This window comes from Aotus nancymaae, unplaced genomic scaffold (genome assembly GCF_030222135.1).
Source record: "Aotus nancymaae isolate 86718 unplaced genomic scaffold, 86718_ANA_hifiasm-v0.15.2.pri h1tg000033l, whole genome shotgun sequence".
Lineage (NCBI taxonomy): Eukaryota > Metazoa > Chordata > Mammalia > Primates > Aotidae > Aotus > Aotus nancymaae.
Window position 1 is genome coordinate 47,626,339 of NW_026988447.1, and position 24,774 is coordinate 47,651,112.

The following is a 24,774-nucleotide window of genomic DNA, read 5'->3' on the forward strand; positions in this document are numbered from 1 at the left end:
TGGGCTGGTGCCGCATGCTGGCAAGGGTCAGCCAAGACCGTGCCCCGCGCGGGCACCCTCGGGCTCGGCCCCTGCAGCTGGCAGGCAGTGCCGCGCGGGCGGACAGCGGAGGGTCGGGCAGGGGCCGAGCGGAGGTCCGGAGCAGCCTGCGCGGCCGGCGCCCGCCCCCAGGGGGCAGAGTTCCTGGGCTCGTGCCTGCGCCGCTACCTGGGGCTCAGGCCCTACCACTTCCCGCAGCGGTCAGCACCTTCCCTTTCTCCGCCCTCTCCGCCGGCCGGGGCTCCGCTGAGCTCCAGATTCCGCCGCCCGCGGCCGCTGCCTGAGGACGGGAGCCGAGGCGCGGCAGGACACCAGCAGGGGGAGGCGAGGTGGGGAGGTGAAGGCGGTCCGCGTGCGGGGGCGGGAGGAGGCTGGGGGATTCGGGGGACGCGGCAGCCCCGCCCCCGCCCCCTCCTCTTCTCTGCTCCTAGCCTGAGAAGCTGGCGAGCATGGACCAGACCCCGGCGCTGGTACCATGAGGCTCGCCCGCTTCGCGCTGGCCCTGGTGTTCGGGGCGCTCCCCGAAGTGGTCGGCTTTGAGTCTGTCCTCAATGATTCCCTCCACCACCGCCACCGCCATTCGCCCCCTCTGGGCCCGCAGTACCCTCATTACTTTCCCACGGAGCAGCGGCCCCGGAGGACGCGCCCGCTGCCGCCTCTCCCGCGCTTCCCGCGCCCCCCGAGGGCGCTCCCTGCCCTGCGCCCGCGCGCCCTCCAGGCGGGGCACACGCCCGGGCCGCACCCCCGGGGCTGCCCCGCCGGCGAGCCGTGGGTCAGCGTGACGGACTTCGGCGCCCCGTGTCTGCGGTGGGCAGAGGTGCCACCCTCCCTGGAGCGGTCGTCCCCGGCGGGCTGGGCTCAGCTGCGAGGGAAGCGCCACAACTTTTGTCGGAGCTCCGACAGCGCGGGCAGACCCTGGTGCTTCTACGGAGACGCCCGCGGCAAGGTGGACTGGGGCTACTGCGACTGCAGACACGGTGAGTGGCGTCGGGGCGGCCGCGGCAACTCCGAATGGGCCCGGAGCCAGAGAGGCTTGGGGCCGGCGTACGGGTCTCCTGGAGAGAGTGACGGGGTGTGCGGTTGTGGGTTTGCATTGCGGAGTGTGATGGTGGGCTGCAGCTGGGTTACCAGTAAGGTGTACTGGTGCTGCAAATCTAAGCCAGCCAGGTGTGCTTGTGTGAAGGTTGTCAGGGGTGACAGTTTCCATGCCAGGTGCTGAGCGCTGGGTTTCTGGATCTGCTTTGTCCTCTGGCCACTCGTGTGTGTGTGTGTGTGTGTGCGCGCGCGCGCGCACACTCGTGTATTGGGTGACAGTGTGCTTTGGGCGTCTGTTCTCTAGATTAGCTTACGTTGAGAGTGTTACCATATTTACATTAAAGAAGCATAGGAGCAGAGCAAGTTCCTAATTACTTTTTCTGGAAAGGGAAATGTTACATCTAACCTGACAACCAAATAACCTTCCCTCCTTTCTTTAGACTCCGATTTGGAAAAATGTGGTAAAATTTTTGCCTTAATCTCACTGTTGACCTGTATTTTAAAATGTATGGCAAAATTATGTGACCCAAATCAGCCATATTTACATATGGCTGACTCATATTTAAACACAGTATGGTAAATATCATTAGTGACTGGAAAAAAAAGGGAAAGGAGACAGGGATACTATCTTGGTGAAGTAGCAACTCCATATAGTCATACACAGCTTTCAAGAGCTATTACTTAGCTTTATGTGTTATGTGTGGAAAATCAGGATTAGTAGGTAACATCATGAGATAAAGGTGGCAAAATGTTTTAGGTTTGTGGTAATAACAGCATCACAGTCATAAGTTCAATGTAAATGAATAATCCAGCTTTGAACATTGCTTCATTTTGAGTTGTTGGGATTTTATTGAAGTTAGTTTTTTTTTTTCTTTAAAAACTGGGGAAGAAAAACTTCATATCCTCCGAAGTTTGAATTTCTTTTCAACAAAATATTTTTGGCAGCTTTCCATTCACACTGTGGGGCAAGGGTTTCCTGAATTGAGATCCTGAATCATGTTGTACTTCATACTGTTTGGAGGTAACTTGGAGATTAGATGTCACAATGCCATTCATTTTCTGGAGAAATTTTATTTATCAGTGCCTTGCATTGCATTAGTGCTTTGAGTTAAGGAAAAGTGTTAGGAAGGTTAAGATCAATCATCCCCGGGAATGAAGGCATCGCTTTACTTGTGTTTCATGAACAGAATGCCAATGTGGCTATAAAAAATTTGAAGTGATGTCAAACAAAGGGTGCTAGTATTGTCTCGTTATTCACTATAAGAGATTATTTATAGTAAAATCTTACGTTTTGCAAGCACTGATTTTTTCATCTGCATATTATTCTTAGTTTTATAAATAGATCAGAGAGGAGAATTATTAGAGAATGAATGTGTAGGTGAGAATATACAACTTCTCTTTAAGTACGTAAGCACAGACTCAAGAAAAGGAATTTAAAGTTAAAAAAATCATAGTGATCTATTGCTCTCTTTCTGACATAACACTTCCAGATTTATATTTCAAACATGGAGAGTAACTTGTCCTTGGATTTCCTGCCACTTCGCCCACTTTAGTCAAATAGAAATGTAAATCTTTTCAATGCCTTTATGTGCGTAGCTAACTCACCAGACAAAACCCCAAATACTGCATAATAGTTGTTTGTACTTCCTGGAGTAAAGTGATAGAACAAAAGAGAAACAAAAGAAACCACTCAAGATGGGAGATAAACGCCCTCTCTACCACCATGAAAAATAGGAAAACAATCAGCTGTGTAATAATTGAATTACTTTCAGACTCAATTTCATTCTGTCATTTACTCCTCCAGGTCTACTTGGGCATAACCCATAGCTTTGAGATGACTGGCATATTCTGAACCTTATGGCTCTCTTGGTCCTACATTTCAATTAGGGGTGTGAATGAAAGTATCATGGAATGGTGTAAAAAATATTGACTTATGCTTTAGAAAACGCTGGTGTCTGCTTTGGCTGTGCCAGTAGCTGTGCATTGTTGGGTAAGACTCTTAACTCTTAGCGCTTTGGTTTCCTCACGAGAAAAGCAGGTTTTGAGTAAATTAATTTAAAAGACCTTTGCAGCACTGAGCATGTATGCAAAACACCCTGGCCTGATCATATCAGTTAGGACTTAGGCACATTCCTTCTGTGTTAGATGCTGGACTAAACATTTTATGGGCATTTTCTCACTTCATTTTTTTTTTGACAGAGCTCCCTCTGTCACCCAGTGGTGCAATCTCAGCTCACTGCAGCCTCTTCCTCCCTGCTTCAAGCAATTCTCCTGCCTCAGTCTCTTGAGTAGCTGGCATTACAGGCGTCTGCCACCATGCCTGGATAATTTTTGTATTTTTAGTAGAGATGGGGTTTTACCATGTTGGCCAGGCTGGTCTTGAACTCCTGACCTCAGGTGATCCACTCACCCCCACCTTCCAACGTGCTGGGATTACAGGCGTGAGCCACTGTGCCCGGCCTCATTTCATTCTTGTAGCAATCTTATGAGTGAGTTCCTGCATTTTACTGATGAAAACACCTGAAGATATATTATGAGGAGTGCAGGAGAAAATAGAGTTAGATAGGTATATTTGTACTTCACAGCTCATTTAGCTGTATTTATTTACTTATATATGCATGTAGAAATATCTGTGTTGTCTAGTAATCCTCATTTTGTAGTTTATAGACTAGTCTAACAGGAAGAAAGGGAATTATGTTTGATCCAATGCACATGATTTACAGTCTCTTATGCTTAAAAGATATCCAGTATCTTTTTGTTTTGTTTTGTTTTCTTTTCTTTTTTTGAGATGGGGTCTCTCTCTGTCACCTGGGCTGGAGCACAGTGGTGCAATCTTGGTGCACTGCAACCTCTACCTCCCGGGTTCAAACGATTCTCCTACCTCAGCCTGCCAAGTAGCTGGGATTATAGGCAAGTGCCACCATGCCCGGCTAATTTTTTTGTATTTTTAATAGAGATGGGGTTTCGCCGTGTTGGCCAGGCTGGTCTCGAACTCCTGACCTCAAGTGATCCGCCCACTTCAGCCTCCCAAAGTGCTGGGATTACAGGTGTGAGCTACCTTGCCTGGCATATTTTTTTCTTTACAGAAATCCCAGGGCTAGAAAAAGAGAACAATGTATAGTAATGTGATCCCTCCTTCGAAAAATAAACTGGTGGCCAGAGTCACATATGTAGTTGCATCGAGAAAAATAAGGAAGTTGGTGTCTCCATGGTGAAGTGTTGATTGAAGCCAAGTTGAAGGGGCAGGGTGGGGACCTCAGGTGAGCCAGGGCTGGGCGTGGATGTTCCAGTGGCTCAGATGTCAGAGAGCAGGAAACACGATACCTGGGCCCTTGTTTTATGAACCTTGCAAATTAATACTAAAGAATCGTTTTGGGTATGGGAATACCCTGAATCAGCCCAGGGAGCTAGTTTCATTATGAGCATTTAGAATCACCTAGGGACTTGTTAAAATGCAGATTCCTAGACTGTAGCCGAGGAGGCTCTGAGTAATTCTCAAATCTGGCCCAGGAGTGGAACATGCCATTTCTATTGAGCAGTCAAAGTGATTTGGATGCTGAAAACTCTGTCACAGTCAGGCAGAACACATGGAAGGGCATTAGAACCCACCTAAAAAGCACAGTGGTAGGTGATGATATAGATTTGCTGGTTCCACCATTCTGTGACTCAACTCTGTTAGGCTGTAGGTATAGGGTATGCCAATGGTAACTTTTTGTGTGGTTTTAGAAATGGCACCTCTGGTTTTTCCTTTGACTAGTGTAGGATAATAATGAACTAGTTCACTGGAATATGGTTATTTTATTTTTATGTTTGAGACAAAGTGCAGTGGTGTCATCTCAGCTCACTGCAACCTCTGCCTCCCGGGATCCAGCAATTCTCTCACCTCATCCTCTGAAGTAGCTGGGACTACAGCTACTTTTTTTTCTTTTTCTTTTGTACTGTTTGTAGAGATGGAGTTTTGCCATGTTGCCTAGGCTGTTCTTGAACTCCTGGGCTCAAGTGATCCTTTGGCCTTGGCTTCCCAGAATACTGGAATTACAGGTGTGAGCTACCATGGCCGGCCAGAATATGGTTATTAATTGAATGTAAGTCAGGTTATTTTCACATTTCTACAGGAAGAATTAACAGGCATCTGATTCCCTCAACAATAGTTTGTGACCCAGCATGGTGGCTTATGCCTGAAATCCCGGCACTTTAGGAGGCTGAGGTAGGAGGATCACTTGAGGCCAGGAAATGGAGGCTGCAGTGAGCTATAGTCATGATGATATTGCACCCCAGTTTGGGCAACAGAGGGAGATCCTGTCTCTAAAACAAAAACAAAACAAACACAACAAAATACAATAGCTTGCAATAAACTAGTGTTTCCTGCCTAGGAGGGGTAGTCACTTTTCTCGTCTTCGGCAACTTGCTTGACATTGTGCTGAGAATCTCTGTTTTTACCAAGCAACCATACATGGCTAATGATTGAGCGGTATAACAGATTAAATAAATGAGAAAGTTCTAATCATTGAGATTTTAGAGGAGAGGATAAGTCATAGATCTGACTTTCTGTCATGTCATGTTCATCTGTTCATGTGCACCTACCCACCCCAAATCTCTTGATTTAAATAGAGATAGAGGACATGTGGGCTAAGTACTATTGTTTATAGGCCGTACTCACTGAAGTCCATCTGTTGTTTGTAGTGAATGTTAATTAAAAAGTTAGCTGAAAGCTGTCCCTCACCCATTTTAAGTGCTTCATCTTGGTTCTATGTAGCAGGTGCCGAAAAACATGTATTAGCAACACCAGATCTGATACATTTCCTGGTTGATTTTAAATATTGAGCTCAATATGCTTTTCAGACTAAGGCAGATGTCGAATACTTAGATTTGGAGGCATTATCTGATTTGTAACTAGTGTGAAGATTTTTTTTTTTTTAGAGAAGAAAATAAGATATCCAGTTACTATTGCGTTTTATGAGCTATTATCCAGGGATGTATATATACTTATGTGGTCACTGTCTTGTGTGTGTGTGTGCATGCTTGCGTATATACATGTGTACCTCTGTGTTAAGACAGCAGTCCCCAACCTTTCTGGCATCAGGGACCAGTTTTGTGGTAGGCAGTTTTTCCATGGACCTGGGGGATGGTTTCATCAGGCATTAGAAGCCTGCAACTTAGATCCCTCACATGTGCAGTTCACAATAGAGTTCAAGCTCCTAGGAGAATCTGATGCTGCTGCTGATCTGATGAGAGGCAGAGCTCAGGTGGTAATGTGAGCGATGGGGAGCGGCTGTAAATACAGATTAAGCTTCTTCACTTGCTCACCTCCCTCACCAGTCACCTCCTCCTGGGCAGCCCAGTTCCTAACCTGTACCGGTCCATAGTCTAGGGGTTGGGGACCCCTGTGATATGATAACCTATGTAAAAGTAATTTGGTTTATGACTGAGAAACTGAAATATTCAGTAATAAGGTACTACTCACAAGTACCTGCATTTGATGGATATTATACAGATACTGAAGTAATAATTGTAAATATTGTATATATATAATAGGAAAGTGTTTATGATAATGTTTAGGGAAAAGATGGGTACAAAATTTATATATAATACATTATGACTGTGAAAATAAAGATACTTTTGGATGATTTGGAAGAAAATATGATAATCATTAATTTGCGTATGCATGTGGCTTGGATCGATTTGGACGGTTTTGATAGCAAAGAATAGAAAATTGAAACAATAAGGAGGCTTATTGTTCCTATTATAAGAAGTCCATCTGATGGGCAGGCTCCAGCACGTTATACCTCTGCTCCTCTGCAACTTTCTTAGCTACTCTATCCTCTTAAGCGTGGCCTTTATTCTTAGGCTGGTGGTTATTCCAGGCTTCACTTAGAGACAGAACAACCTGCAGAAGAAAGAGAAGGCCCCTCTTCTGGAATGTCCTTTTGAAACAAGGAAACTTTTCTGGAATTTCCCCACAGACTTCCACATTTCATTGGCCCAGACTGGATCACATGTTCTTTCCTGACACTCTTTGGAAAGGAATGTACAATTGCCATAATTATGTAGGTTAGTTAGCTTAACCTCTGAATCATTTGGGGATTCAACTGGCAAGGAGGAAGCAAGCCAGTTGTTGATCAGAAGCAAAAAGGTTTGCTAAGGAGAATAGTTGGGACTTGTCCTTATATCTGGGAAATGTAATGCAATTAAAAAATAACAGTAAGTAAGTAATCTAAAAAGTGCTGTGAAATGCTACATTCATTTTTTAGTCATATCTGGATGAATAACATTTAGACTCTGGTTTGGTTGACAAAGCATATTTTCTTGTCTTAAGATGCTATTTGCAGGCAAATATTACGACACATTTATTTCTGAAATGAATAATTCCATAACTGATGAGAAAACGGAATTTAATTCAGTTGTTAAGTAAACATGATTATGTGATTTAATTCTAATTTTGTAGGGTTTTTTTTTTTCCCCCTGAATTAAATTGTAAAGAAAGCAGTCTTTTGAAACCTCTCTTCTTAGCTTCACGGTAAATAGGCATTAGATGAAAAATTGATTTAGACTGATTCTACATGGTCGGTCTGCTGTCATTAGAAAATAAAGAAATGTTTATTTTTGCCCCTTTAGCATCTTCCTTTTCCAGGGTAGTCTCCTCTTCCCTTCCTCCTTCTTAAAAATCAATGCAACAATATTAATAAAAAATTTATTGTATGCAAAACACTGAAGTAATGGTGTTTACCCCCCTACAAGCCACACATGCACATTTAGCCTCAGTACTTTTTATTAGGATCAGCAGAAGGGATACAAAGTGTAATGCCGATTCTCCTAACAGGGCAAGGATAGATTTCATTTATTCATTAAACATTTACTGTGTTCACACTAGGTGCAGAATTTATAAAGATGAATCAGAAATTCACCTTTATCCTCTGGTTGAGAACAGCCACTCTCTGGTTGAGGTGTCAGAAGAATAATAATCATTTTTATTACCTTCCCTGTAGTACATGATCTGGGAGACAAGAAGATTATTGTTTGGTTTCAATTTCATCACTCAGTGCTATACCATAAAATGGCAATATCTGTACCGTTTGTTTATATGTAGATGGTCTAGGGACAGACAATTTGTGAAATTTTCTGTTAGGGTTATATGCAGATATTGTTAGCCTACTATAACTTAACCATGGACAGAGTCTTCCTTTTTTTGTTTGGTATTGTATAATGTTTTAAATTAAGGCATAATTTATACGGTTTATAAATTTCTAATAAGCACAATGTAAATGGTAGAATTGCTAATTCAGAGGATGCACTCTCATTTTGAACTATACCAACTGATTTTTTTTCTCAGCATTTAAGTTATCTACATGAATAATAAATGAAGAATTAATATGAATTATAGATGTGAACTAATGGAAGCAAATATAGCTCAGTTGGATCTTGGTTCAGGGGAATGCCTTGTATGTTAAAAAATGATTTGCTTTCATTTTGACCTGGGATGACTTGAATGAAATCTACTGTTTAGTAATGATATAGTAGGTTTAATTTAGGAGCAAATATAATTATAGATGAAAATAGTATAACTTAGTACTGTTGAAAAGGGCGAAGAAATAAAATAACATAAAAATTAACCTAGCATCCCCTGCTGTACTTGAAAAATTCAACAGAGTCCCCCAATTCAGTTGTTTTCAGATACTATAATTTTTAATATATTTTATATCAAATATAAAGGGATAAGACTTAGTAGTATATTTAACTTAATGTCAAATATGTGTACTAAATTGTTCAACAAGTCGTGTTTTTTTTTTTTTTCCTGTTCTTTTGAATAGGTCATAAGTTGAAATTTCTATATCACTCACGCTTTAAGTATACTTTTTGTAAAGGATCTGAACACTAGCTGAACATTGCCAGCATGCATTCTTTCTATTCCACTAGAACAACAGAAATGACTAAAGTCAATCATTTTATGCTCTATAAAGTTCAATAATAGACGAGAAAGGATTTGTGTGAAAAGATGAAGTTTTTTTTTTACTCTTTTATCAAACTGATTTTTTAAATGATTAAAAAGTATTTATTACTAATTTTATTCAGAAAACACTATTGGGGTGGGTCTTTGTTTTTACTGTAATTTCTTTCTCTTTAAATTAAGGAATGCTACTTGTAAGTACCATTTAATGAGGGGTTAACTAAATAAGCAGGCATGCATTTTCTCCCCCCCACTGGGTCTTGCTTTGTTGCTCAGGCTGGAGTATAGTGGCAAGTCATAGCTCACTGTAACCTCAGGTGCCTGGGCTCGAGCGATCATTTGCCTCAGCCTCCCAAGTTGCTGGGATTACAGGCCTGGGCCACCATGTCCAGCTAATTTTTAAACTTTTTGTAGAGATGGGGTCTTGCTAGGTTAGCCAGGCTAAACAGGCATATCTTTTCATTTGCTTAATTTGGAATGAGCTGGGTATATAGAATGAAGATAGCTGACCCATTTGGTTCTTTTCCTCACATTTCTTTTAGGCTTCCTTCATGTATGGAGTATGGGGAAAGGAAGGTTGTTTGGTTTTTGTTTTTGTTTTTTTGATTATCGAGACAGGGTCTTGCTCTGTCGCCTAGACTGGAGTGCAGTAGCACAATTCTAGCTCACTGCAGTCTTTAACTCCTGGGTGCAAGCAATCCTTCCACCTTAGTATCCTGAGTAGCTGGGGCTACACATGTGGGCCACCAAGCCCAGCTAATTTTTAATTTAATTTAATTTTTTTGTAGAGTCAGCATCTCACTATGTTGGCTAGGCCAATCTCTAACACTGGGACTCAAGCATCCTCCTGCCTTGGCTGCCCAAAGTGCTGGGATTATAGGTGTGAGCCACGGTACCTTGCCTTAGTCTTAAATCTTAAAGCTCAAAAACCAATGAGACTTGTGAAGGCAATTTTTATCCAGTCAGCTTTTTCTAGTTTACCTGTATTGATTGAAACTGATAAGATGGTTAAAGAGAACTCTTCTTGAATGACCTCCGTTTGGGGAATTCCTGTTTTCTAGCAAAGCTGTCCATCAAGCAAATTTCTGTTACGCGAACCTTTTATGTTTTCTTTCCTTTATAAAACTGGAGACCTATGTACTTAGGAGGAAAATAATTGTAAACTATTTTACTGTAAATGTTTAGCAGTTAAACATTTTTGTGAAGGAATTAAGAGAGTAGAATTCTGAACATTGTTGTACATTGGAACATTTTGCCTTTAAATAGTTACAATACCAGCAGACTGTCGACCATTTTCTTTTTTGGTAGCAGTTCATTTTAGGAACTCTGGGGCCTTCACCCCATGACATGCCATCACGCATAGTGGTACAATTCCAGACTTTCTTCCATGACTGGTTTGGTCTGCATGTTTATAATGCTTAATATAAATGACCTAAAATCTCTGCTGAAACTTTAAATTATTATTCTTAACACATTTTAAAATAGAAATATGTGGAATAGAATATTTTCTGTGCACGTGGCTCTTGAGAGACTTTAAGACAGTGCAGCCCTAGATCACACACACTGGGGTGTGGTCCAGAGACAAGAGCTCTAACTCTAAGGTGTATCGAAGAATGCTTGGCTGCTGTAGGAGAGTGTAGGAGGAAGGCAAGGGCTCAATTCTTAATAATAAAAAAGTGCGACAATTGAACAATATTTGCCAAACAAAGAATTTGGTCTACAATTTACGTAGATAACTTTAGTGGTAGGTACAGCAATAGAAATTAGTTTACTTGGTTAGATTTGAGCTTTGCACATTTCTTTGAGCTAAGATTATTTCCCTTTCTCCATTGTGTAATTGTGTACCTATATATTTGTGCAAATGTATATACACACACATTCATAGTCCTCTCACAAATTTGTGTAGCTGTGGGACAAATCAGCTTTTACTGGAGGATCAGCCTTAACTATAGGAGCACCAGAAAGCCACTCCTCTCCTATTCCACGGTGTCCAGAAACTTTAGGCTACTTTATGCTTCTCTGCCTGGTTGGTTTATTTCCATATAACATTTGGTGGATTAATTGCCGTATTTTAAGGAGGATAATGAACATTAACATGGTATAACACATAAAGTAGTAGCTGAAGTTTTGAAAGGTGCTCATTGTATTTCAGGGTCTTTGCTTAGGTTTGGAGGTAGATGGTCATTAATCAGGGCAGGGAACTAGGAGATAGTTGGTCATGGCTCTGCAGCTGCTCAGTTGCTTTGGACTATAGTTTCTTCATCCATAATTAGAAGGAAATAAGTTATAGTGTTTAAGATCTTGGCCTCAGCTCTTCCAAGAGAATAAATGCAGCAAGAACAAAATAAAGCCGAAAAACAAATGAAAACTACTACTTATCTTAAATGTATCTAGTGTTGGATCTCAGAAAATGGTATCCCCAAATGAAGGCCTCAGAAGCAGAGTCAGGAACAAATTTTCCTTTGATCTTTTCCTGCTTTCCTGTCACTGGCCCTTCATTTTCCCCTGAGATTAGCCACAGAAACTAGAATTTTAGGCCGGGCGTGGTGGCTCACGCCTGTAATCCCAGCACTTTGGGAGGCCGAGGCAGGCAGATCACAAGGTTAAGAGATTGAGACCATCCTGGCCAACATGGTGAAACCTCGTCTCTACTAAAATACAAAAATTAGCTGGGCGTGGTAGTGCGTGCCTGTAGTCCCAGCTACTTGGGAGGCAGAGGCAGGTGAATTGCTTGAACCTGGGAGGCGGAGGTTGCAGTGAGCCGAGATCATGCCACTGCACTCTAGCCTGATGCCTGGCAACAGAGTGAGACTCTGTCTCAAAAAATAAAAAATAAAAAAGAAAGAAACTAGAATTCTTCTTTTCCAAGGTGGGCCATAGACACCAGAATCCCTTGTTTCTATAATTAGCCATAAAACCTAAAAATATTACTCAACTCCCCTCATGCCCCAGCTTTCTGTGTAAGGACTGGCCTTAAAAATTTATCTGACCTACCTTGTTTGATTACTGGTCATAAGACCCCCCCCATTCCAGACAGGGTTCTTCTCCATACCCAGAAAGCAGCAAAACAAAACTCAAAGAGGCCAAGAAAAATCGAAAGTGATGGACTGCCTGGGTTCTGATCTGGGTGAGGTCTGCATTCACCCTGAAGTGGCCTGCCTGAGAGGTAGACCTACCTCAGTTTTCCGTTTTTAGACTCAAAGTCTCTCTCTGTCACCCAGGCTTGGAGTGCAGTGGCACGATCATGACTCACTGCAGGCTAATCTCCTGGGATCAAGCAATCCTCCCACCTCAGGCTCCCGAAAGTGCTAAGGTTACAGGCATGTGCAGCCACACCTGGTCCCAGCTCAGAAAAAAAAAAACAAAAAAAAGCCTTACTGGGTTTCCCCACTCAGTCTATTAAGATTAGATCCTACCCTTTTTGTCCAATCGTATTTCTACATGGCTGTCCGTACTTTGTTAAACCTAAACATAAAAATGGGCAATATCCTCTGTACCTTTGAATCTTCATTCTGAAGGCTCCCATGTCACGTAAAATTATGATCAAATCAATTTATATGCCTTTTATCCTAATAATATGCCTCTTGCCAGTGAACCCTCAGAGGGCAAAGAGAAAGTTCTTTTGGCTCCTATAATAGAATGAATCATGTGGTCAAACTTTTACTCTTTTAGAGCATATTTTAATGGTGTTTTTAAAAAACGTGTTTCAAATAGTTATTAGAAGAATTGAGAACTTTATAGAATTAATAAATAATTATTTGGAGTTCTAGGTAGTTGGTTTCTTCAGAATAGACACTTTTATGGCCCTTAGGAAAGGATAAACCAAGCAGGGGGCACTGTCAGGAAGGTATGTGTTAGGGCGGGCTGAGCCTGGAATCTAACAGAGAATTCATTAGTCACTGACATTGTAAATATTTGTATTCATTTGTTAAAGGAAAATTGGATGAGCACTGCACATTTCTTGCCATATAGCAGATACTGCTGAATGAATCCAGGCTTTCACAGTGTGCTTGGAGCGTTAGAGAAAATGATGGTGCAGCTGATAGTTGACCTGGAAACTATTTCCAGCTCTATCATTGCCATTATATTGTTATGATCATAATTGTACTTTACTCAGGATTTTCTCCTTCTCACCTCTAAGTGCCTCAATCATTTAGATTCTATGTGTGCATCATTTCTTGATAGCTTTTTGATTTAGGCACTATTTTAAATCTTATGATCACTTAATGTGCCTAAGTACAAATTTCCTTTGTTTTCATTACTAGAACTTTCTTCCAGTCCTTTTGACATGAGTAACTCGGTAATTAAGGGGGGGAGTTAGTAAAGAGATAATAGATTAAATATCAATTCAAATAAAGTTTGCTTAAGGTCAACAAACGAATTCTTTTATTTAAACTTCTGGTTATTAGCGATGTGCATATTATTACGTGGACCTCTGTAGAAGAAGTTTTGTGATACAAAAAAATTCTTTAAAGATCAGTTGAACTCTTCAGAAATACTTCCCTCAAAATATTCTGTAGTTCACACTTCACCAGGCTAGGCAGGACTTCCTCTTGCTGGGTGTGAATTAAGGAGGTTTAGAATATATGAATGAGTTTTAGATGATTTGTCATATGAATGACCCATGACCTGTTTGTTCCCGAGTAGTCAGGATTTGGCAGTGCTGTACAATGTTTACCTCCATTTATTATTGCCTTTTGTTTGAATTAAATGAGACTATGTATATATATGAGAAATATAATATATTTTTCTCAAATGTTTACATTTTAATAGGATAATGATGATGTGGAATATAATGGTGAATGACTAAGCCTGCAGAAATGAATGGATAATTTGGGAATCTAGTATTTTTGGAAGTTATTATGAAGCCGTATATAATAACTTTGAAATATGCACATTATGCTAGATTTTTTTGGATAGGATTGATTTTTTAAATTAATTTATTTTCTTACCTATTAAATAAAGGTAATTGTAGGTGATTTTAAAATAATTTTATGCCATTCTTAAGCCATCTGAGGTTAATTCCGTCTCTGCTCAGTTGTCCCACTTGCTGCCTCCCAGTGCCTGCTCCGGAACTAGTCCCAGTGAGGAATGTAGGGTCTCGATCCACACTTAAGGGATAAGACCAAAATGTTGTCTTTCCCAAGGGTACTTGAATTTAAATTTTGGCTCTTTTAAAGACTGAAAGGAATGACTTAAATTGTGGACTTTGGTACAGCTCTTTAGATATGGTATCTTAGAGGAGGTGAGTTTGCAAGGGCATTCAGTTATACACCCTACCTAGTGGCTATTTTTCCAAGACTAGCATTAGGCAATATTTTCAAAATGAATATCTTCTTGAAATTATGGACATAATCTTCAAAATTTTAATGACCACAACCGAAATTTAAAAAGGGAAAACACGTTTTATTTTTCTATAGTGGATGAACAAATCAAATAGAAGGAAGGTGTAGCGCAGCTAATTACAGCTAATTCATATTCAGAACCCTTAATTTTGTTTCTGTGTTTCTTACTGATGACCTCATGAGAAGAGGAGGGTAATAAATGATAAGAACTTCATATGTGATGTAATCTAGTATTTGGGATACAAGATCTGATGTTAGTCGTACTCTTCCAGTTTTTCCCCTTGGACGATTACAGTGGTTGTTTCTTGATGAAGAGATAATGGAATAAAAAAAATTATAATAGGACTGTCTGTTTGCCTAACTAAAAAAGAAAATATAATCAGCATTGATATCAGGATGTTAATTACAAAAAAGGAAGGAGCTTGCTAAATCCTCTCTTGAAGGAAGAAACACATGCCACACACAGTGGAGGCTAAATCCTTCTGCCTGGATCCCTTACTACTTAAGTTTAAAAATCGTGTTGACCTAGGACTGGCTCAATATGTTCCAATGATTATTTACTGTTAAAGGATTTTGGGATTCTTTTCCACTTTAGGATCAGTACGACTTCGTGGCGGCAAAAACGAGTTTGAAGGCACAGTGGAAGTATATGCAAATGGAGTTTGGGGCACTGTCTGTAGCAGCCACTGGGATGATTCTGATGCATCAGTCATTTGTCACCAGCTGCAGCTGGGGTGAGTGCGCCCATCCCTGACCAGATCAGTCTGCTAGAATCTGAGAATAATGCTGGGTGCCCGTTATTGCTTTGTAAAGCTTCTATCTTCCTTTCTTACTGCCACTTTCCTCTTTCTCACATTTCACAAAAGAGCTATAAAGAAGGGGCCCCAAATGGAAGAAATGAATTCTCTCACATGCAAATGTACTTCACACATAATTACCTGGGCTGAGCTAGGAAATGGGCAAATACTAAGTGGGCAAATTTAAAAGCGTCTTTTGGTCTTTGTCTTTAACAAAATATAGAGGCCTTGAGGCAAGTTTTGCCTTTTCAAATTACTAGAATTTGAGTCTAAGAATCATAATTTCTTAGAATTATAATCAATTAATTAAATTATTCTATTATAATTACTAACTATAATTAATGAGCACAGCCTTAGGTTGTTGCTGTCATTTGATTTTACCTTTCTACTTTTATCCACCCACAGATTCCATTTGTGTGTGAAGGGGGCAATGTTTTCCTGTGCCCTTGTCCTTGATGGGGAAGTGGTGATGTCCCAGGCTTTAGATTTTGGTGCTGAGGTCCTGTGGAAGTTGGCAGCTTCTGTCAGCTCTGGCAGTGTCCTGCTGTGCTAAGGAGCTGTCAGACTGGGAACTGGCTCCACTGTAAGCCTAGGCACCATCTTTAAAACAAGTCAGTGTATACTGAATTCATCAGTCCCAGCATCTTTATTCCTTGTGCCATAGAGTTTCACCAGGAGCAGAAGGCTTCTTTCTGGGACAACAGGTTTTATTTATTTTATTTTATTTTTGTTTTTGCATCTCCTTTATATTTTTTAAGTGCACTTAACATATATTTTTCTTGGTCTTTATCACCAGAGATCTTTAGAAAGCATGGAAAATATTTTGTTATAAAAATTGCAGTCTAAAAAACTGAAAAAATATTTGCAGTTTACAAGCATTTTGCATTAATAATCGGAGTGGTAATGGCTAATATGATGGCACAAAATAAAGAAGTAGAACTTCAATTTACCAGATTTCTTTTGTCTTCCACTGGGAAGGTGAGGAATGAGTATTGAGTAGAGGCGAAACTTGAAGGCCTAAATTTTGCTCAGACTTTTGATGCTGTTACAGCAATAAATAGGGTTATTATAGTAAATTAAAGTTAATGAATTATTTTAATAAGTTGATATAAATCAGGATGAAAGAAGGAGTAAGTCCGAGCCTATAAAGTGTTATGGTGCTGGGAAATGTTAATTACTGATTTTATCATGAATACTTTGTCTGGCAAACAGACATTGACAGGTGGGCAGGTCACAAAGAATGTTGATTTCATGCTTTTTCCTTTGAGGGGCAAGAGATGTGATAAATTTGTAGGCTGATGTCAATGTCTTCCTTTATGTACATACCTATATGTGCTTTTATTACCCCTGAAAATCAGAAAGGAGTAAAATTTTCTATGAGATACAAAGAAACAAGAACACTATAGTGGAGGTGTGAACTACTGTGTGGTTTATTCGTCTTTTGATTGACGAAAGTATGTAAACAATTATTCTGCAAACAAACTTCAGATAAGCTGATCCAACTGCTTATATATTATTATTTCTCAGTAGTCCATTAAAAAAAAAAGGAATTGCACAATAAAACCAGGGAGACTCAGCTTCATTGCTGTGAAGACACATTTATATTTTAGATATACCCCAGATGTTTACAGTTTGGTTGATGGAATGCTGCAGCGTGGAGACAATTGGAGAGATTACCATGTAAATCAGATAAGCATTTCATCTTTTTAAAATTTAATACCCATTTATACACAGCAGAAGTAACTTCCAAAAATATGTGGATTAGATGAGCTAAAAGCAGAGCCCATCTGTATGCTATTATTTTCATTTTTTCTTGTTTAAAATACTCTGCTGGTATTAGCAAAGAGATGCATGTTGCTATTTTATTAATTGGTTTCAAAGTCTTGCTAGCAAATACTATATACTGTGTAAAGTTTTAAAAATTATAAATGGGAGAGAGATCCAAGATGGCTGATCACTAGCAGCTCGGGCACGTAGCTCCCAGTGAAAGCGCAGAGAACGAGAGGACGCCACACTTTCAGACGAATATTTGTTGCTCACGGACTAGGAGATTCCCAGCAGAGGAGCCCCAAGGGTCGCCAGGGCGACTCTTGTGGCCGGCGCGGCGGTTTTGCTGGCACCTTAGCACAGCAGTTCTAGGTGCAGAGTCCAGAGATTCCCGGGCAGAAAAGCACCATCAATCTTAACACCGCTGTTTTGGCCGGCGCAGTGGACTGCTCAGATGTCAGCGCTGGGAATCAACAAGTTGGACGTCTGCTCAGAGACCTAGTTAGAAAGTCGGTAATTACAAAGACGACAGAGGGATAACTATATAATGAAGAGAAGAAACCAGCCTAAAAAGGCAGAGAATACTCAAAATCAGAGTGCCTCTCCCTCTACAGGGGATCGCAATTCCTCATCAGTAACGGAACAAGGCTTAATGGAGAATGAGTGTGTTCCAATAACAGAAGCAGGCTTCAAAATGTGGGTGATAAGAAACTTCCGTGAATTAAAAGAACTTGTTCTAACCCAATGCAAAGAAACTAAGAACCTTGAAAAAAGGTTTGACGAAATGCTAACGAGAATGGACAATTTAGAGAGGAATATAAGTGAATTGATGGAGCTGAAAAACACAAGAACTTCGCGAAGTATGCACAAGTTTAAACAGTCGAATTGATCAAGCAGAAGAAAGGATATCAGAAGTCGAGGACCAGCTCAGTGAAATGAAATGAGAAGACAAGATTGGAGAAAAAAGGATAAAAAGGAATGAGCAAAGTCTCCAGGAAATATGGGACTATGTGAAAAGACCTAATTTACGTTTGATAGGTGTACCTGAATGTGATGAAGAGAATGAATCCAAGTTGGAAAATACTCTTCAGGATATCATTCAGGAAAACTTTCCCAACCTGGCAAGGCAGGGTAATATTCAACTCCAGGTAATACAGAGAACACCACAAAGATATTTTTCAAGAAGACCAACCCCAAGGCACATAATTGCCAGATTTATTAGGGTTGAAATGAAGGAGAAAATACTAAGGGCAGCCAGAGAGAAAGGTCAGGTTACCCATAAAGGGAAACCTATCAGACTTACAGCAGATCTCTCAGCAGAAACCCTGCAAGCCAGAAAAGAGTGGGGACCAATATTTAATATCCTTAAAGAAAAGAACTTTCAACCCAGAATTTCATATCCAGCCAAACTAAGCTTTATGAGTGAAGGAAAAATTAAATCTTTTGCGAACAAACAAGTACTTAGAGACTTCACCACCACCAGACCTGCTTTACAAGAGCTTCTGAAAGAAGCACTATACATATAAAGGAACAACCAATATCAGCCTTTCCAAAAATATATCAAAAAGCAAAGAGCATTAACATAATGAAAAATGTACACCAACTAATGGGCAAAACAGCCAGCTAGCATCAAATGGCAGTATTAAACTTATATATATTCTAATTGGATAAAAAGCCAAAACCCATCGGTATGCTGCATCCAGACCCATCTCACATGCAACAATACAAAAAGACTCAAAACAAAGAGGAGGAAGATTTACCATCCAAACAGAGAATAAAAATAAACAAATAAACAAAAAGCAGGAGATGCAATTCTCGCCTCTGATAAAGTAGACTTTAAAGCAACAAAGATCAAAAGAGGCAAAGAAGGACATTACATAATGGCAAAAGGATCAATGTAACAAGAAGAGCTAACGATTCTATAGATCAACGAGATAGAAAATTAACAAGGACATCCAGGACTTGAACTCAGACCCGGAACAAGTAAACTTAATAAACATTTATAGAACTCTCCACTTCAAATATACAAAACATACATTACCACCTCACACCTATTCCAAAAGTGACTACATAATTGGAAGTAAATCACTCCTCAGTAATCGCATAGCATTTCATAGGTTTAAATGAAATATTGGTTAGCTGCTTGTTTGTTATTTTCTTCCCTTATTCCTTCCTGTCTACATCATTAAGTATAATTATTGGTATAAAAGTGGTTTTCAATACCCATTACTAAATTGCATTCTAGCCTGGGCAAGAAAGCAATACTCCCATTCTCTCTCTTTCTCTTCCTTTTTCTTCCTCTTCTTCATTCTTTTTTTTCTTTCTTTCTAAAAAAAAAAAAAAATTAAAAATGGATTGCCTTCCTTGGTACTATTGTGGTTAGATGTACTAATAATAATTTTGAAAATGTTAGCCTAGAATGTTAGAATCAGAAAGAATCTTCAAGCATCCAGATTTTTCTTTTGACACATTAGAAGTTAAAGCCTTTGAGTCACTTGCAGCTTGGCGTGAGTCCAGACTGGAGTCCAAGCCTCAGTGAAGCTCATGACACACTTCTTGCACAAAGCCTTACTTTTTATATCTACAGTATTTGGTTATTTTCTTGTAAATCAGTCATTGATGGTAAAGGCACATAAGGTAGTTATTCAAGATTGATGAAAAGAATTCCATAGGTAAAATCAACCCACGTTGTGATCTGATGTTTTAATTTCCTTGAAATTAATGTAATCTATTGTGTTTTTCTCTTTTTTCTTCTTTTCTTCCACATTCATCTTTGTTGATTTCTTCCATTGTTTTTCAAATGTTTTGGTAAAAAGTTTTGCCTACATTTGATAAACCTAATATTGATCATTGTACTTTCAGAGGAAAAGGAATAGCAAAACAAACCCCGTTTTCTGGACTGGGCCTTATTCCCATTTACTGGAGCAATGTCCGTTGCCGAGGAGATGAAGAAAATATACTGCTTTGTGAAAAAGACATCTGGCAGGGTGGGGTGTGTCCTCAGAAGATGGCAGCTGCTGTCATGTGTAGCTTTTCCCATGGTAAAAAAAAAAAAAAAATTCTGTTGTTTTACTTTCATTATGTTGTTATGTTTTAAACATGATTCCAGATGATGAAAGTGTCTTAGTTAAATCATTTCTTTAAAGAGTTTAATTACAGAAATAAGTCTGAATCAAAATATTTTACCATCTAATTAGCCTTCAATATAAGGATAGCTAACAGTTTGAATTCCATTTGATTTTCCAATAGTATCTCATTTTTCAACATATTTTCTATTTTATATAATTTGCTTAAAGAGATATGTATGTTGTATGCAATATGATATATACTGTATAATATATTGTATATGAAATATATATTTTAATAGTGGAAAATTATGATGGAATCAAGATAGAAAATAATCATGAAATTCAAATATAGAATACAGCAAATACAACAAAATATTTTAACTTTGTGTAATGCAATATAATTATGGCATCAGTGTTCCTGGGGCTGTAGAGAGCACCTTCCCTGAAAATGGATTGTTGACTTGAATGTGGGCTTCTTTCAAGCTCCATAGAATAAGTATGTGGTAATTATTATTATTGGTAGAGTATACAGATACGTTTATTTTCATGAAAGTAGAGGAAGGAACAACTGCTTTTAAGATGGTGAAAGAGTTTTCTGGGTACCGTGGTATATTTTAATGATTGATCACAACCTGAAGCTACCATACTCTCACAGTATACCTTTTTGCATTTTCCTTGGAGATAGCAGCATGACCAGATATCCCAGGACTCGGAATGGTAGCCGTCAGTCCAGGGCAGTGGTTTTTGTTTGAGTACAAGTATCAGGGGAGGAATAAGGAAGCTCCTACCACAAAACAGAGAGAAACCCAGTCTAGAGTAATTCCTTCGGATTAGCTGGAAGAGCCAATGGAAGGATATAGTCTAGATGTATGCTCCAGATTACAGCTCTTGAGAGCTGTAATCCCTTTTTTGGTTGGGAGAGGCATATGTTAAACCTTGATGTCTTGTAAGTTTTCCCTTTTCTTCTTTTGATTCTCTGCCTTTGGATAATGCTACTTTTGCTAAATCCAATGCTGCTTCAAGGATGATGTGACTTGGACCCAATAATTTATTGCTTTTTATAGATTATTGGTTTTACTCTATGCTCAACCTGATTGATAAAATATTTTTCAAGTTACTACTTGAAAGGTAAAAATTTTAAAAACAACAAGTTTTTTTTTCAGGATATCTATCTACATTTTTTTACTCCTTCCACCTTCTATAATCTATTCATCTGTTTATATTCTGGTTGTAAAGATAGTTTTATGGTCATCTATAAACATATATAAAATATAGAAAGTTGTGATAAATTAGAGGTGAGAACTTAAAAAGATTCTCTCATGGTAGTTGAATGAGAATGTGGAGTTGTACAGCTGAAGTCAGCAAACATTGAGTTCACCTTAAGGGGTAGTGATGGATGTTTAGTATACATCCCTTAAGTTTGGGAATTATATTTAGTGTCTTGTCATTCTGTACTTGTAGCTTTTCCAACATTTACAAAGTAGAAGTTGCATACAATTTGAATACAGAAAATAGCAGCAATCTAAATGAAAACATGTGGGGAGTTTAATTATCCATAAGCTAAATATGAGTCAATTGCTTTACTAAATTTTCTTTCAGATGATTTTTGCTTTTGTTGGAAGGATGGGGCTGTTAACTAAATCTTGTCCTTGTGCTTTTCTGTATTTTTTATATTTTAACAATTAGCCAAAAAGAAAAAGAAACCACATTTTAAAATAAAACACAACATAGAAGAGTGAAAGGTGGTATGCCATAAACAGTCTAGGTTCTAGATGGTTTTAAATTTTCTCTTAAAATTTTTTGTTTTTCTGTTTTCGCCAAGTTTACCAGGTGAGGAAAAGTATATTAAGAAATGTATACATGTTTTTCTATATTTTTTTACATTTTGCAAGCTTTTTAAAGGAAAAATAAACATTATAATTTCTGAGAATTATATTACCATCATTCAGACATATAGATTAAACCTGTCTTTATCCATTAACAAGTTGTAAGTGCTAGTTAACTTATACAAGTAAACAGTATATGCAGATATTCACTAATCTAAATCTCTGTTATAAAACTGAAATATGAGTGCTTGCTTTGGCAGCACATGTACAAAACTCAAATATGAATATTTGAGTTAAATTCAAATTTTGAGTTAAATTCAAATTCAAATATTTGAATTTAAGTGTGAATTTGCAAATACCATTTACTGCTTGTTACACTGTGGAAAATTAGAAGCATATTTCATACAGATAAATGATTAGTAGTTGGCAAAAAGTACAACTAGACTTCATATTTCTTACAGATGAATGATTAGTATTTGGCAAAAAGTACAACTAGGGACCCAATCTGTTAATTTTTACCATATTACATCCTTTATTTTAGTAAAATTATACTGCCTTGCTCTTTGCCAGACACATTCAGCTTTGTGCTTCTTTCTTTTCACAATGTTCAAGTGGCCTGAACACACTTCCCTCATCTCTGACTTCCAAATCCCAGCTATCTTGGCCTTCTTAATAAAATAGCTTTTTCACAAGCAATTCCCTAACTACGTCCAACCATGAGTAAGATCCTTTGCTTCTGAACCACTGTAGGGTTTCTTGTCTGTACTTGTTTTTATCTATGCCTTTAGGCAGTAAACTTCTTGAGGGCAGGGTCTGTCTAGTGTCAGTGTCCCTTCGAAGGCCCTGCCACACTGATCATAACACCTTGTACAAAGCATATGTCTGATATTTGTTTGTTAATCAGAAATTAATGAATGGATGTTGCCAATTATTTTTTCTTGTTTGGGATAACTTTTCTAGGTTTTCAGCATTGCTTGTCAGTTGAGGCAGTCAATAAGTAGTGATTATATGCGTCTATATACTAGGTACCTGAAATACACAGGTGAAAAGGAATACGGTGTCTCTGTCCTCATTCTAGCCAAGAGGAGAGAGACAATTGACATGTAAACAATAAATCAGTGACAATTTTAGATTAAAGTAAATACTCTCAGGAAGACAGAATTAGGCAATGTAATAGGAAGTCCCTTAGTATGCTGTCTTAGCCAGGGCAGAGAAGAGACAGAGAAGTTCGTAGTCTGACAAGGGCTAGATCAGGGCATTGTAGGTTATGAGAATGTAATCACAGTTGATGGTCCTTATCAGAGAAAATGGATATGAACTCATTCATGCCCAAATAGTTTCAATATTGTTCTGTTGAGGTACTGGCTATGATGTCCAGCAACTTGTTATAACGAGTTAGATATTAACTTTGAGTTGATTTCTACAAATACATAAATAATTGTATACTGAAAACAAGTATGTTATAGACATGTGTCATTTTTAATAATGACATATTGGTAATGCTCAAGTTACTATAATAAAAAAAATCAATGCCACCACTATAATACCATAAAAATCAAACATGTTTCCAGTAATCTGCAGCTTTTGAGTGTGCATCTTCTGGTTTCTGTGGTTGTTGGGGAAAAGTGAATTTAAACCATTTCTTCCTAAGAGTTACTTGTATTCGTGTAATTCAATTTGGGACATTTTAATTGGCCAAGATTACCATAATATATTAGATATACATATGTATGTCCATATCACTGGTGTGATTTAATAAATATCATTTAATTATTGAGAATGGCAAAAAATATAGATTATACCTAATCTTATCAATCGGTGTAAATGCATAGGTTTTGCTTGTTTTTAATTTCACACTGCGCAGGCCCAGCATTCCCCTTCATTCGCCTTGCTGGGGGCAGCAGTGTGCATGAAGGCCGGGTGGAGCTCTACCATGCTGGCCAGTGGGGAACCGTCTGTGATGACCAATGGGATGATGCCGATGCAGAAGTGATCTGCAGGCAGCTGGGCCTCAGGTTTGTTTTTACTACTCTTGTTTTGGTTAAACTTTTGAATATATTATTTCCATACCCAAAAGCAGATGCTGTTTGTTTAAATTGCATATTTCCTTCAACAAATAGAAAAAGTTACCTTTTGATCTTTGTAGTAGGGCCATAGGCTTCCTGAAGAGTAGCTACGTGTTCTCTGTAGGTTTAACCTGCTTGTATCTGAATGAGGCTGATTTTATGTCACTAAGAATCTAAGCTTTTACTGCTTCTAATTAGTAGTAGTCTATCTTACTCTTAGGTAGTAACCAGCACTGTCAACTATAGTGACTTAATCAAATTCCATATGATGAAACACTAGTAACTCAGTTTAACTTGTAGTCCTGAAATATTGTCTAAACTTTTGAACTTCACTTCCTTGTTAGGTATGTGCTTAGAACAAAGGATGTTTATTGATGTGCAAAGGAAATACTTTCCCCCTAGGGTTGGAAAGGAAGCCTATGTCATGAAACAGAAGTCTGAAAATCGACATTCCAGGTTGCCTCAGTTGGGATTATTCTGGAATATTATAATTTTAGACCTTCTAATCCCTCTCTTTAGTGATTCTGAACATTGGTATAACAAGGCTAAAAGTTTCTCTAAAATTATATTGGATGATCTTTTTTTTTTTTTTTTTCTTTTTGAGACGGAGTTTCGCTCTTGATACCCAGGCTGGAGCGCAATGGCGCGATCTCGGCTCACCGCAACCTCCGCCTCCTGGGTTCAGGCAATTCTCCTGCCTCAGCCTCCTGAGTAGCTGGGATTACAGGCACGCGCCACCGTGCCCAGCTAATTTTTTGTATTAGTAGAGACGGGGTTTCACCATGGTGACCAGGATGGTCTCGATCTCTTGACCTCGTGATCCACCCGCCTCGGCCTCCCAAAGTGCTGGGATTACAGGCTTGAGCCACCGCGCCCGGCCTTGGAT

The 24,774-nt window shown here is 39.1% G+C and overlaps 1 protein-coding gene across 1 annotated transcript in view; it reads left to right on the plus strand.

Annotated features, from left to right (window-relative positions):
- The first annotated feature begins 496 nt into the window (after window positions 1-496).
- PRSS12 (serine protease 12) overlaps window positions 497-24,774 on the plus strand; it is a 74,118-nt gene continuing 49,840 nt past the window's right edge. Inside the window, exons 1-4 of the mRNA XM_012473059.3 lie at window positions 497-1,016; window positions 14,960-15,098; window positions 19,791-19,969; window positions 23,687-23,837. Of these exons, the coding sequence (XP_012328482.2) occupies window positions 515-1,016; window positions 14,960-15,098; window positions 19,791-19,969; window positions 23,687-23,837 (971 nt within the window). The 5' untranslated portion in view covers window positions 497-514. The remainder of the gene's footprint in view (window positions 1,017-14,959; window positions 15,099-19,790; window positions 19,970-23,686; window positions 23,838-24,774) is intronic.